The 15184-nt window shown below is 40.2% G+C and overlaps 1 protein-coding gene across 2 annotated transcripts; it reads right to left on the reverse strand.

The window, feature by feature from the left end:
- Positions 1 to 2257: 2257 nt before the first annotated feature.
- Positions 2258 to 13728, reverse strand: LOC135475502 (beta-lactamase domain-containing protein 2-like). Of its 2 annotated transcripts, XM_064755429.1 has the most exons (9): positions 13568 to 13728; positions 11406 to 11557; positions 10354 to 10545; positions 8348 to 8447; positions 6916 to 7021; positions 6246 to 6368; positions 4671 to 4861; positions 3786 to 4031; positions 2258 to 2822 (listed from the first exon to the last, which is right to left on the reverse strand). In XM_064755429.1, the coding sequence occupies exons 2-9, from the start codon at positions 11552 to 11554 to the stop codon at positions 2646 to 2648; spliced, it is 1284 nt and encodes a 427-aa protein (XP_064611499.1). In that variant the 5' UTR covers positions 11555 to 11557; positions 13568 to 13728; the 3' UTR covers positions 2258 to 2645. The 2 variants fall into 2 exon arrangements, with proteins under 2 accessions (XP_064611499.1, XP_064611500.1); XM_064755430.1 differs by lacking the exon at positions 13568 to 13728 and having other exon boundaries at positions 11406 to 11676.
- Positions 13729 to 15184: the final 1456 nt, after the last annotated feature.

The raw sequence follows: 15184 nt of genomic DNA on the forward strand, positions 1-15184 counted from the left end.
CATTCCACAAGGTATACTTTTATTCCGCGTGTGTAAGCTATTGGACGTCATTACAGAATGTCTCCACGTGTGTATGATGCACACTCTGCATGTCTAGCTTAAGGTAAGTATTTTCAGTCTCAAAACTACACTACCATATTTCTGGATGAGAGTTTCATACAAACAGATCCACTATGCAGCCACATTGTCATGTTTTAGCCAGGTGTAAGGAACTTTACACCTCACAGAAACATGTATACCACCCTGGATGACATATCATGGCGGAACGATGGGGAAAATCTACAGGAATGCTTAAATTCCGCTACATTTGTTTGATTTTATTCTACTGCAATGGACATTGGTTTCTCCATATGGAGAAAGATAAAGGTGTTGTCAACATGTACAAATCCCGCGTATCATTCAACTTCTGTTGCGTTTTTTTCACAAATGATCATGTATTTATGCGTCTAACAATGGGAGGCCCCAGGATAACCTCAATGTATAACTTTCAATACACGTGTCAAAAACAAGCCCCTGAAAATGGTCCTAAAGTGTAAAACGTTGCTTTCTGAGGTCACTCAGCTTTTAACCTCACATGGTATACATTCACAAACCTGGAACTCGGCCATGACATGTATGATACATAACAGGCTAGACGGTCAGCCATAAAAAACCTCACAGATAATACAACTTCAAATTCCCGTCGTTGTGGTCAGTTGTGGGGACGCAGATGCTGACCCTTCTTACATACACTAATGATTTAGTACAAGTACCGAAAACTTTTCCAACAATATCTGTTACGATTAGAAAATTCAGAAAAGTTTTATCTCTTAAAGACACGTTAATCTTTATGCGAACTTAGATAATGATCCTGAAAATGTAGACCTTTCTGCGAGTTTAGCTCCTGGCTTAATTTGAGAAGAAATTAAGGCCTTTCTGCGAGTCCATATTACGACTCCGAGAATGTAGAGCTTATGTGAGCCCACATGTAGGACATGGGAACGTAGAGCTTTATGGGATACCACATGTAGACTTTGATAACCTAGATCAAAAGAATGACATTCATACGTGTAACTTTTACGCCATTCCACACGCTGACTATGATAACGTAAACAAGTTATCCAGTCCACAAAGGTGGAGCTTTACGCCAATCCAGATAATGACCACGAGCGCTTTACGCCAGTCCACATACTGAGTATGAGAACGCAGAACTTCATGCCAGTCCACATACTGACCATGAGAACGCAGAACTTTACACCAGTGAGTCCACATACTGACCATGAGAACGCAGAACTTTACACCAGTGAGTCCACATACTGACGATGAAAACGCAGAACTTTACACCAGTGAGTCCACATACTGACGATGAAAACGCAGAGCTTTACATCAGTGAGTCCACATACTGACGATGAAAACGCAGAACTTTACATCAGTGAGTCCACATACTGACGATGAAAACGCAGAGCTTTACATCAGTGAGTCCACATACTGACGATGAAAACGCAGAGCTTTACATCAGTGAGTCCACATACTGACGATGAAAACGCAGAACTTTACACCAGTGAGTCCACATACTGACGATGAAAACGCAGAACTTTACACCAGTGAGTCCACATACTGACGATGAAAACGCAGAGCTTTACATCAGTGAGTCCACATACTGACGATGAAAACGCAGAGCTTTACATCAGTGAGTCCACATACTGACGATGAAAACGCAGAGCTTTACACCAGTGAGTCCACATACTGACGATGAAAACGCAGAGCTATACATCAGTGAGTCCACATACTGACGATGAAAACGCAGAGCTTTATCTTCGTACACACACAGAGCCTGGGGACGTAGAGCTTTATGACAGTCCACATGCTGACCATGAGAACGTAGAACTTCATGCCAGTACACATACTGACCATGAGAACGTAGAGCTTTATGCCAGTCCACATGCTGACCATGAGAACGTAGAGCTTTATGCCAGTCCACATGCTGACCATGAGAACGTAGAGCTTTATGCCAGTCCACATGCTGACCATGAGAACGTAGAGCTTTACACCAGTGAGCCCACATACTGACTGAGCACACAGAGCTTTATGTTTGTACACATACAGAGCCTGTGGGCGTAGAGCTTTATGCCAGCCCATATACCGAGCATGAGAACGTAGAGCTTTATGCCAGTCCACATGCTGACCATGAGAACGTAGAGCTTTATGCCAGTCCACATGCTGACCATGAGAACATAGAGCTTTATGCCAGTCCACATGCTGACCACAAGAACGTAGAGCTTTACGCCAGTCCACATGCTGACCACGAGAACGTAGAGCTTTATGCCAGTCCACATGCTGACCATGAGAACGTAGAGCTTTATGCCAGTCCACATGTTGACCATGAGAACGTAGAGTTTACTTGTTCTACTAACCACAAGGACGTAGACCATTATGCCAGATCACGCATGGACTGACCATGAGAACGTAGAGTTCTACACCAGTCCACATGACGACAAAGAAGATTTACATTTAAAGGTCACATACTGGCCTTCAAAGAATATGACCACATTTTCTGACCCTGAGAACTTAGACGTATAAATACGTGCACCTGCTAACCATAAGAGATTCCTGGGCGTACAAATGAGTATTACATGTGTCTTCATGAGTCTGGCTTTGTTGTGCTGTTAAGGCATGCTATCCACACATCTGTAGAACATTTCCTCCATCGCCCGGAACCTTGGATCGTCTCCCAAACTGAAAACGGAGAAATGGTTGGTGATGTACGCCAAGCCGACCTTGTTCTTCCGGTCAACGTATGACATCTGACCTCCGAAACCAGGGTGACCGAACACATCATCTCCCTGAAACGGCAAAATATATTCTATATAACCATAAACAGCCTACATGGATGATAATCACGCTGCAATTAAAATCAACTCACATAATCCATGTACATGTATCTCTGACACAAGAATATTTAGCTTAGAGAAAATGTAGGACAACACCAAAAATATAATGTCCTGATAGAGGACTATCTTAGAAAACAATAAAATGTATAAAAAGCGAAAAATGTACCAATCCCTTATGTTTTGTCTGGAATTTTTGAAGACAAATATTTATAATAATATTACTAGGTTTTGTTCGTCAAGTAACTCTGTAGCCTCTGTAAGATTCCTACAGGTATACATGTCAGGCAGGGATTGGCTTAATGAATCTCAAGTACGCGCTCCTACCAGGACTAATGAAAAGGAAATATGTGCTCGCCATGGTGTGGTTAAAATACCCACAACCTGACACTATACTCTAATTATTCACGCATAAGTACAGTCACGGGATACATTTAGCAGTCAGGACAGGCGACTCCATTTTGTTTGCCTTTGCATATCAGTTACTGTGTGAGCGTTTTTTTTATTGGGGGGTGGGGGTGGGGTAGGGGGGGGGATTACATTACTCCCTGCGTAAATACCGCAACACCCCACACACCTTCGTTAGGAGGTAAACCAGAGACTACTCAGAGTAGTCATTGCGTTCACCTGCATGCAGCATGCTGAGGAGCATGCCGAACAGTGAAAACCTTTAAGACATATAACAGGTTGAGGTTCAAATAGATGACATACGGTAATTCTTATTAGTTAATCCATGCTATAGAGGTTGATATTGACAGTATTCACCCACGCCATCGCCGTTTGCGGATGAAGGTTAAAGGTCCCCCTCCCCCCCCCCCCCAAAAAAAAAACAAACAAACAAAAAAACAAAAACAAAAAACAAAAAAAAAACATTTCATTTTGTTGAAATGCATTGAGATTCTTGTCAGTAGAACCTACCCACGGGTTTTTGACAATCCAGACACCTGATCCTCTCCTGACCGGCCTTTTCAGCGCCATGTCGTAACCTGAAACAGCCACACTGCTTAAGTCGTCCATGACGTCAGCACTCAGCAGTTGTCTTCCTTGATATGTTCCGCCATTGGCTAAAATTCCGGTCAGCTTAGCCAATGATCTGGCTGTGCCAAAGCCTTGTCCTGAACAATAAGGAATTTCTTTGCTGTCTGGATCGTCCCATTTGCCAGGCTGGAAATAACAACAAATGACAATATTCAATCAGATTTTATATGAGAAATGGATGCTCGAGCTGCCAAATACAGGCCCATGTATTCTGATGAAAACAAGTTTGTCTAAAAGCGATACACTCAAATTTGAGTTTTTGCTGCCAATTAATTGTAGACTTGACATCGTCTTCTAGAAAACAGAGTATGTACTGTGATACTGAAGAACAAGATAGGTCTAAAACACATGTAAATTAATCGCTGAATGCCCATATAGAAACATTTGCAAGCAGAAAGTTATTTGTATCATTCTTTTAATAGTATCTACTACAATTATAATTTGCTTCCAAACTTTTGATTTTTGTAAACCTGTGTAAACAAGATTCGTGCCGAATTTATTAACTAAAAACACACTTTTGGAGACATGCATATATACATATCGGGTTTTTATTTATTTATTTGATTGATACTTCACTTATACGACGGCGGCCAGCATTGTGGTGGGAGGAAAGCGGGCAGAGCCCGAAGGAAACCCACGAACATCCGCAGATTGCAGACAGACCTTTTCACTTACAGCCGGAGAGGAAGCCAGCATGATCTGGACTTGAACTCACAGCAACCGCATATCGTGTTTTGTCTCATTGACAAGACTAAGTATACTCACTTTATCGGCATCTTTAATGCTCAGATTATTGGCTTCAAATAGCGGGTTTTGTCGAAAAATAACAGATAGGACCAAGCGGTGGTAGTCTGGCGCCGACAGCGCGTCCCAAAGCTGTCTAAAAAGGCTCTGACGACTCTCACGGGCCACTCGATATTGCTCAGGCTTCCGTAACCCGATGGAGAAATCGATATCTATACAACAACAACGTCATCCTCAAAAGTCTGGGAATCATAAAATACTGGTTAGTTATTCCGCGATGCTGGTCACCCTCTAATATCAAATAGGTGAGATTTCTTTCTTTTTTTCATTTTCTTATCTTTCCTATCTTGCATGCCTTTGAAATCTAGTGTATGCCCACATTTGTAAGCATTGAACAAATAAATTTCAGGTTTGAAGTGAAGAACTCAGAATGTCGAGGTTACTGGTAACTTCCAAACCGTATATTAGCAATGACCTGATGAAAGATCACGCATGTAACATATGCCATACCTTTTATTCATGAATGAATAATGTGAAAACTCTTCCAGCAAAACGGTATGCGGGATCAGTAGCTATCAGTGACATCACACTTGAGTATTGTCTTGCTTTTGTCCGAGTACACCGGCTTTTGGTTGAGAAATATTTGGATACGTCATATTCATGGCTCCTCACCCACAGTCAAAAACACCTATGTTCGCCAAATGGTAGGGAACGGTGGCGACCTGAATTCGCGCTCCACGTACCTCAAGATAGTCGAATCAAAGTTGTAACATCTCTGCTTCTGATCGTCACTAATAATTTTGTAATCATAATCCAATACAGTATCGTTTAACTATGGCGTATCCAAATATTCCTCAAACAACAGTCAATGTACTCGGACCAGTCTTGTTTGGGCATTATAGTATTAAAACTGGATAGTGGAGAATGCTTCTAATTATGTAGTTCTAAGATCGGTTTGCCATTAGCATGCTTAGCATTTCTGAATGAAACAGATCTCAGATCAAGTTATTATGGAACGCTGCTTTATTGGGATCCAAGGAAATGTACAAGGCCGGTTATTGTGGGATGTTGGTTATTGTGGAATGGCGGTTTATGTGGGATGCCATTTTAAATGAAAATACAACACCAATATATAACCTTAGTTATTTCGGAAGAGGCATGATAGGTGAAAGCAAAACAGGGTTTGCTTGAGTCGACGTAAGCGTAAACAGTTTCCTTCTCAGGTTATGAAAAATTGCGCCCGAATGCTTAAATTTGATAATATGGTGGCGTTTCCGATTTTCTCAATGTGCTGAATTCTGATACTCTATCGATGCATTTATACATTTGGTCACTTTTCGCTCAATCGCTAAAAACTGGTCTTTTTCTTTTAGCATACGTACTTGGATTTACTTAGTGTAAATAAAACTATGTCTGTGCACACTCAACAGCGCACTCACCAAATGGTTTCAAATAACGCCTGGTATGTTAAAAAATTGCAGTACACTCACCAAATGGTTCCGAATAAAGTCATGTTTCTGAAAAAAATAGCAGTACACTCACCAAATGGTTTCAAATAACGCCATGTCTGTGACGCAAACATAACAGTACACTCACCAAATGGTTCCGCTATGTCCTCCGCAAAAATTTGATACAGTCGACGATGTTTGGGATCAACTTTCCTGGCAAGAGCGTCAATGTACAACCCAAACGTGTAGGCATGATAGGCAGTGCCTGCACCTGGAACACACACCGAAAACCGATTAAAAAACCGGCCGCTGCCTAATAAGTAAATGTACGACTTAAAACACCAATCAAATAAATAAATGCACATTGATTCCACGAGTGATAACAAAACGAGCGAATTGCTTTGCAACAACGTCGTGTAATCCGTGGCGGCCAAATGTATTGATAATAACGCATTTTGATATGCCGTTTCCTTGTGTACACAAACGCAATAAAAAAACTTACTACTCTTACAACAGAGGATGAACGCCTTGGATATGTCGCATATAAAATCTTTGCTAGACACGTGACGATTGACAAATTACTCCCGCCCACTAAATCTGACCACCGTCGTAATACGATAAACAAAATGTTAAGCAGCAAAGTTGAGACTTTGTCGGTATGGATTACAATCCGAGACACACAGCACCCATTATTCTCAAGCAGAATAGTTAGGATTTCAGTGAGTACATTATAAATAAAGCCTATCTTTACGGTACAGTCTCTTGAGTAGGCTTACAACACCCATCAAGTAAATAACTGTACAGTCTTTTCTACAAACCTGGTTCAAAAAGCGGCTTTTGTTCCGCCAGAATTTCTTCCACTCTTTCCCAGTCATCGCGAATCATCTCCGGGGTCAGGGGCACACTAAGTCCAATTACACCTGCCTGGGGGAAGAGGAACTTATCAGTTGGTCTGTTTCCTCTTGTATCGTGACTTTATACAGTAAAACACAGGGATACTATCTATCAAAATGCCAATCCTCAAGCATGTATCGAGACTTTATACAGTAAAACACAGGGATACTATCCATCAAAATGCCAATCCTCAAGCATGTATCGTGACTTTATACAGTAAAACACAGGGATACATTCCATCAAAATGCCAATCCTCAAGCATGCATGTGATACATCAAGCATATATCCTGACTTTATACAATAAAACACAGGGATACTATCTATCAAAATGCCAATCCTCAAGCATGTATCGTGACTTTATACAGTAAAACACAGGGATACTATTCATGAAAATACCAATTCTCAAGCATATATCGTGACTTTATACAGTAAAACACAAGGATACTATCCATCAAAATACCAATTCTCAAGCATGTATGTGACACATCAAGCATATATCGTGACTTTATACAGTAAAACACAGGCAATCTACCCATCAAAATACCAATTCTCAAGCATGTATGTGACACATCAAGCATATATCGTGACTTTATACAGCAAAACACAGGCAATCTACCCATCAAAATACCAATTCTCAAGCATGTATGTGGCACATCAAGCATATATCGTGACTTTATTCAGTAAACACAGGCATACTATCCATCAAAATACCAATTTCTCAAGCATGTACGTATGCTTGCGGTTATACGTCATACGTAACAAGTTTTCAGTCATGAAACGAGAGGGAGTAATTAGGTGTGTGTACTTATACTGTCTCTTTTTGTAGTAGGGCAAGTCCATGCACCCAAAGTGCTACCGTCACCGAAGTATCATGCTGAAGACACTAGACATGGCAACCCACTCAGTCACATTATACTGACACCGGACCATCCTGTCCTGTTTCCTTACTCTAACCTCGCAAGCAACAAGTACCATTCTTTAAATTCTTTGGTATGTTCCGACCCGGGTTTCATCCAGAGTCTCCCGAAAGTACGTATGTATGTATGTATGTATGTATTTATTTATTTCACTTTACGGCTCAAGGTTTATGAATTGAGTGAACACAGTGAACCATCGCCTGGCAAAGAGACAAAGGTTGAGACAGTAGGCGTTGTACAAAAGTTTGCTAGTGACGGCAGTGATGTAAAGCGAACGTAGGGATCGACGCAGGCACTGTAATGAGTATGCTTATATTGTGGTCTTCGAGGATACAACAGGTATTGGTCTGGAGACTTCCGGTCTCTGCACGGCAAGTACAACAAGAAGCAGAATGCCGGGCACGTGACCTAGTGTTCTAGCCACATGGCGCGCACTTACCTGATGGCTCAGCAACATCCTGACCGTCACCTGACTTTTCCCGTTCTGCGCAAACTCGGGCCAGTAGTCACTGACTGGCTTGTCATAACTGACGTGACCGCTGGAGGAATACAACATACTCTCTGAATAGTACACCTACGGCAGTTAGCAAAGTACAAGTACAACAACGGGGTAACTTTTCCGTCGCATAGTTGAATTAACAATTGTCTTACAATGCATGGGTAATGCATTTTGAATACCTGTTTGTCCATAAAACATTACCGCGAAAACATTACCTGTGGACTACAGAGTCTGGGTCCGGATTACTTCACGCAGGAAAGGTTCCTCATCATATCCATTATATATAATAATATATATAATAATTATATGTAATATATATATATATATATATATATATATATATATATATATATATATATATATATATATATATGTGACACATCAAGCATATATCGTGACATTATACAGTAAAACACAGGCAATCTATATATATATATATATATATATATATATATATATATATATATATATATATATATACATACATTGGTGCTTACATTCCAGAAAGTACTACCTATACCCATGAAACATGGGAAAAAAAATTAGACCTTCGGAGAAATTTGCCAGGTGTATATACTCAAACAATTAATCTGTCAATTTTAAATGAAAGTCTGATTTTTGAGTGATGCTAGAATACATTCTGTTATCATAACATAACACTGTGCCATATTCACGATAATATCCTGTGTAATATAATATGTTTAGTTAATAGGTTATATGTGTGTTATATTTATGTTCTGCTATTGCAACAGAATAATCTGCTGCAATAGCAGAACATATTCTAGCATCATTTAGACAAAAGACCTTCTGTTAAAATTGACACGTTAATTTTCTGAGTGTAGGTCTTTGGCAGATCACCAAAACACCATAAGGCACCCAATCCAGAACTGAGTTTAAGTCTCACACCTAACATGGCACAAATAACCACCATCGTCTGTATAGAGAGTACACCTAAGGCTGGTGATTTATTTTGGCCACCCCATTTCATCCATCTGTGAAAATCACCGTTATCACCGAAATCCAGGAGAATGCCATTTCGAGTAACTTCCGTTGAGTCACATATCATTAAACGCAGAGATTTCGTATACACTTTTTACGGCCGAAATGGCGACATGTAAAGACAGTTACAAAAAGGATAGGGCTGAAATCTGAACTTTCAACACAAGGTGGTCGAATACACCTGCATACATCTTGAGCAGATGTACGTTCCTGAATTCAACTCTGCTAGTTCGACCGTGGTTTTACATCAAACATATTGCAGATATCTGGTTGAAGGCTGTAGATCCTGTCATTTTTCCCTTCCCATCATCCCCACCCCCTTCCCACCACACCAAACCCCACCAATCAACAGAAAACTTCCAATCACCTCTCAATTCTGATCCGTTGTCTGTACTCACCGGCAAGGCGCAAAAGGTAAAGGCAGAGCCACTCTAAAATAAAGCATATATCAGATGAAAGACCATTAAAAACTGTCCAGGAAATTTTAGAATTTTACCGAGTAAAATTGTATTAAAAGATAGAATTCTACGGTGCTCTGTTGTGACCCAGAAGGTATCAATTACGTGACATCTATAGTTTTTGCCTGAAATGATTCGTTTCAAGGTCAAATCAACGAATGCCTTCACAGATCTATATGTATATGCACTTTGTATGATGCAATATGGCAGTCTAATGTGCGTTACGTGGCAAAAACTGTTTGTGACGTCACTGGTCCCATTATGACCAGATAGGGCCACCGTAGAGTAAGATATTCAAATACATTTTACAAGGTTAAACAATTGTAAAAAAATAAATAAATCCAACTGTTTTCCTGGACAGTTTTAATGGTCGTTCATCTGATACATACTTCGCTTGAGAGTGGACTTTTCCTTTAAACCATAATTGTTACACGACTTTGCGCATGCAGAATCGTTATTTCTCTTAGTCACTTACTTAATCATACTCACTTATCGACCAACTTTGCAAATGTTATTGATGCCACAAGTTTGGTCACGGACGCCACATTGCCGACTGTGTAGTTTTTCCAGTAGTGATGAAGCTCATAGTCCGTGAAGCCTCCCCACATATCCACAACAAGCTCACCATTGACATAAGCTGCGAATGTCCCACCGCTTTCCAAACCCGACTCCATATTTTTCCTGCAAACGTTTTGTTTATTTATTTAATTAATTACTTGGTTGCTGTTTTACGCTATATTCAAGAATATCCTGAAAAACATGAACCACAGATTCCTTCAATAATCGATATCTTCTCAGCTGGGCAAGACCTCCTCCGAAAAATGTACAGTATAAGCTTATATCGGTACTGTGTGAAATATTTACGAAACAGCTGACCACGTAAACTGCAAGAAGACTTTGGTTGAACTTCAGGCCTAGGGCTGCTTTTCAAGTTAAGCATGACTCTTTCTAAGAAAATGGTCATTTAAAACATTATTCACGCTTGTCTGATTTGCAATATTTTGAAAGCAAACGCCGTATTTATTTTAAATGTCTCATAATAATGGAAAACAAATGAGGCAAATTCCACAAAGCCATTTCTGACTAAAGTCAAAACAAAAAACCATATCACAATGGACAGTTTTTAGTACTGGAAGTTGAAATTTTGATACATTTGACTTCTTAAGTTCAAATTCATGACATGGTCAAAATTTAAATTTTCAAGGGCCAAAAAATAAGCTCCAAAATTGCATTTCAAATTTTAACTTAAGTCAGAAATGGCTCTGTGGAATTGGTCCATGAATCTTAGAGCGGTTCAGACTAAAGAAAATACGATGTCAAAATAATAAATTTATACCTCGCATTAGCCAATGACTGTTCCTAAAGGTCCCTTAAAAAACGTTAGGGATTTGACTTAACCTGCCATATGATGCAGATGGCAGTGGACGAGAAAAAACAGACAACTGGTCACGTGTCTCAAATTGCTCTACAATAGCGGAGTACCACTATAAATTCAGGTTAAATACAGCCCACTGAGAGTGAGAAACAAAACTAACACTCACCGAAATCTTTCGGCTACAGGTCTAAACTCTGGCCTGAAAAACCCTTCCACTCGTGGTGGTTTCCGGAAAAACTTCATCCAGTAACTGGAGGTGAAGTACCCCATGACCGCCGCCAGGATGGCAACCAAGACCGTCGTGTTGAACTCCATCGTCTTGAGCCACAGAGAAAAAAAACGACCAAGAGGTACAAAATAAGCCAGAGTAATATTTTTCTACTGAGAGAACATAAGGTATGACTATCCCTACCCTGGGCTCAACCGGTGGTCCTGCTTAAAATGCCACGCAAAGGACCCGTAACCTCCCCCCCCCCCCCCCAACTCAAATCCACTCCAATAAAATCCTTGGTACATACAACTAAAACGAATTAATCTTTGTACATCAACAATGAGTTGAGGATTATTCAACAGTTCAGTCCGTGGCAGGGTAAAACAAGGCATTCAGAGAATACCGGTATCTCGCCTGATTGAGCAGTTCCTAAAACTGCATTATGTTCAAGTCATGTTCATGTTCAAATACTGACCTCTAAATCAAAATGAAGCACAATTAATGACACTGTCATTCACAGCGATTATTCTTTAATTAGATAGTACTAAAACCAATAAAACAACAAGAAAGGCCAGAATTATTAAACTATCACAACTATGACTGTTTATGGTATGCGTAAGGATTGTAGAGCAATGAATTTGTATGTTATGGAGTTGTCTTCGATATCCAAATGGCTACCGACGATTGGCTATCTGAGTACTATGGGTGGCCACTGCAACCCATGAATGGCCAAAACTTAAACCAAACTGGACACCGTCACCGACAGCATCTCAACCCACTCTCTCAATACCCCTCCTTACTTCTTACAAGGGATCTAAAAGACATTCAGTTAAACTTAATGTTGTTATATCAGAGGTGGATTGGGCTAAGCTAGAGGTGTACAATGAGCTCTGAGTAAGCATGCCATCGTTAAACACCAAATGAAATTTTAGCCTCTAGACTAGTAGTCAAAACATGTATTTAAATTACCTATTTATTTATTTATTTATTTAACTGCTGTTTTCCGCGGTAAAGAATGTCTCACTTATGCGATGGCGGCGAACATTACAGTGGGGAAAAACCGCGACATAACCCGAGACTACAAGCGTCTAAAGCCTCGATCGTAAAATACTGTACAGATAAATCATACAATCATAACATTTTTGCAAGCTTAAATGTAATATCCCTTTTGGTAGTTATATTGATCTAGCACCTTATACATTCATAAAATGTTTCAACAACAAAAGTTTATTCCAAAAATGTATATAATTTGTTAATTTTGTACAAAGATGTGTTAAAATTCACTTGTTATTTTAACGACTGTATAAAAGTGTATGCTTGGTTGTGTGTTACAGAATCTGTAAATGGGACAATTGCCCCTTGATCACCCTGGAAATGAATAAAAATAGTTCAAATGTTCGCTCCATCAAAATGTGCAAATTTCCGCGATCCCTGCAGACGGAAGGAATTATGCGTTTCTGTCCTACGTCTAATGTTGAAGAATCGTGTCCAAAACAGAGTTCTGATGACGATCAAATCCAAATCCAAATCCGTGAGCAGCTTTTTCCCGTGAACTTGCTGACAGATATACAGAAAGCGGCGAAAAGAGATCTCCACTGGCGATGAAAAGAAATTTATTTGTTTGGTGTTTTACGCGGTACTCAAGAATATTTCACTTACACGGCGGCGGCCAGCATTATGGTGGGAGGAAACCGGTCAGAGCCCGGGGGAAACCCACGACCATGGATGAAAAGAAAACTTATAACTTTACGGAAAAGCTATGGGTGGACTACGGTTAAAATTTGTGAATCTGACCCTGCATGGGCAAAGCACCAGTCCATTAAATTTTGGTCTTGTCAGATCTGGACCATGTTCCACAGCCACGTGTACTGTACGTTCAGCTGTCTCTAACTACCGTGGTAATACATGTTAAAGACATATGTAACGATGACATCTACACAACCAGTTTAGACACCGATTCATACCCTCTCGTGAATCATCCAAATCACAAACAAATCCTTATGAATGAGTTTAAATGCTCGAATATATATCAACACTAGAGTTACTTGGTATAAACCGAGAGCCTCAGCAAGGGAGATAACTTTGCATGAGAAATCGCAAGCGCGTGAGAACGTTACCTGTGACTCATAAAGTTTCTTTCAACGGTAACTTAAAATATTCTGACTCTCTTCCTTGCTGTCTTTTCACATCAGAGTCAAGCTGTTACATTTCCTGCATACATGTGCTCTGCAAACACTGAGAATCAGTGGTAATACATATTGTTGTGGAGACATCCCTTTACCTGGCTTCCGAGTTTACATTCGCGCCACAACAGACTGCTACAATCAATCTAAAATCGTAACTGTGTCAGGCATCGGAAAGTCAGGAGGCATCGTTTACCAAATCTGTCTTGAACGAAATGGACAGCTTTAGCTTCAGTCAGTTGTCTCCAACCTGAAGGGTGTCAGCTGATCACAGATCTTAACACAGCTTGGTGATTCAATTTAATCAGGGGCATACGAAGCAAATGAAAGTCGTCAGCTAATCAGTCAGAGATAACCAGCCGCACAACTGTGTTTTATTACGCCATGCTTGTTTTGAAACACATTTAGTCACTGGGTCGCCCCCTCGGTGTACTAGTACTTGCTTTCGTTATTATATTATTTATTATACGTATACATCTAATAGACCTACCTGTGCAGAATATAGCCGATTCTGCATGTATACTCGTACGTAAATTGGAAACCTTAGACGAGACGCTGATTTATTGTGAAGAATGCCTTTTAAAAGATTCTTAGTAACTACCCTTCTTGTTATCCCATGCATATCTTAATGCTCTGGTATAGCAAGTTGCAGTGTAGGTGTGTAGGCCTATATGTGGTAAACCTATTCAACTGATACCGGTACATCACACAAAGTAGGCCTAACTCCTTTCTTGTTATCCCATGCATATCTTAATGCTCTGGTATAGCAAGTTGCAGTGTAGGTGTGTATATGTGGTAAACCTATTCAACTGATACCGGTACATCACACAAAGTAACTCCTTTCCAGCAAAATAATACAATGTGGCAGTTTAGAGTTCGAACCTGTTAAGGTTTAAAAAAGTTCTTTTTGGCAAGGATAATTACGATTACATCTGCTATGGCATGAGCGTCTGAAAAAAAGTCTCATAAATAGTTATTTGGAACGGACGAACCACGGCAAAAATTGAAAACCTGAAAGTGTGAACTTTCTGAAGGCAAAGGGTGAGATTTGTGTCTCTGGAATACGGCGAGGCAGGTAATCAGTATTTAATTGTCACATGACACAGTAATACATTTTTTCCTTTAGCAAGAAAAGATCAAAAAACTCCCTTATTTATCCACTAACCGGTATGGTACTTGATTGGGACCTATTGCATAACGCCAGGCACACTCAAATGTTTGACTGATAAAATGGAGGTCACTTTTATGGGTGGAGGAAACCAGAGTGTCCACGCTAAAAAACCGACATTGGCAAGTTATACTGAAGAGCTTTCCCACGTGGAGATGAGTTGTACGGTTACATACGTACACCATAATGTTAGGAAAGTGGTCTTCAAGTTAGACTGCGCGCATGTGCAAACAGGCCCACGAGCGTTGTTGAACGTTTACTGTCACAAAGCCCCACAAAAAATGACTGGAAAATTCACGAATACTCTGTCCATCTCCGGGTTTGAACCCCTGGGACATTACATGGCCCGCCTCTCAGCCAGGTAAACTCTGTCCATCTCCGGG

Source organism: Liolophura sinensis, chromosome 9 (genome assembly GCF_032854445.1).
Source record: "Liolophura sinensis isolate JHLJ2023 chromosome 9, CUHK_Ljap_v2, whole genome shotgun sequence".
Lineage (NCBI taxonomy): Eukaryota > Metazoa > Mollusca > Polyplacophora > Chitonida > Chitonidae > Liolophura > Liolophura sinensis.

What these genes read in the sequence shown, in the direction of transcription:
- LOC135475502 (XM_064755429.1), bottom strand. Translation starts at nt 11,554, where the DNA reads ATGGAGTTCAACACGACGGTCTTGGTTGCCATCCTGGCGGCGGTCATG. An exon ending in CCTGTAGCCGAAAGATTTCG is followed by an intron (nt 10,546 to 11,405) that starts GTGAGTGTTAGT and finishes AAACGTTTGCAG; the next exon opens with GAAAAATATGGAGTCGGGTT. An exon ending in AAAGCCGCTTTTTGAACCAG is followed by an intron (nt 6,369 to 6,915) that starts GTTTGTAGAAAA and finishes TGTGTGTTCCAG; the next exon opens with GTGCAGGCACTGCCTATCAT.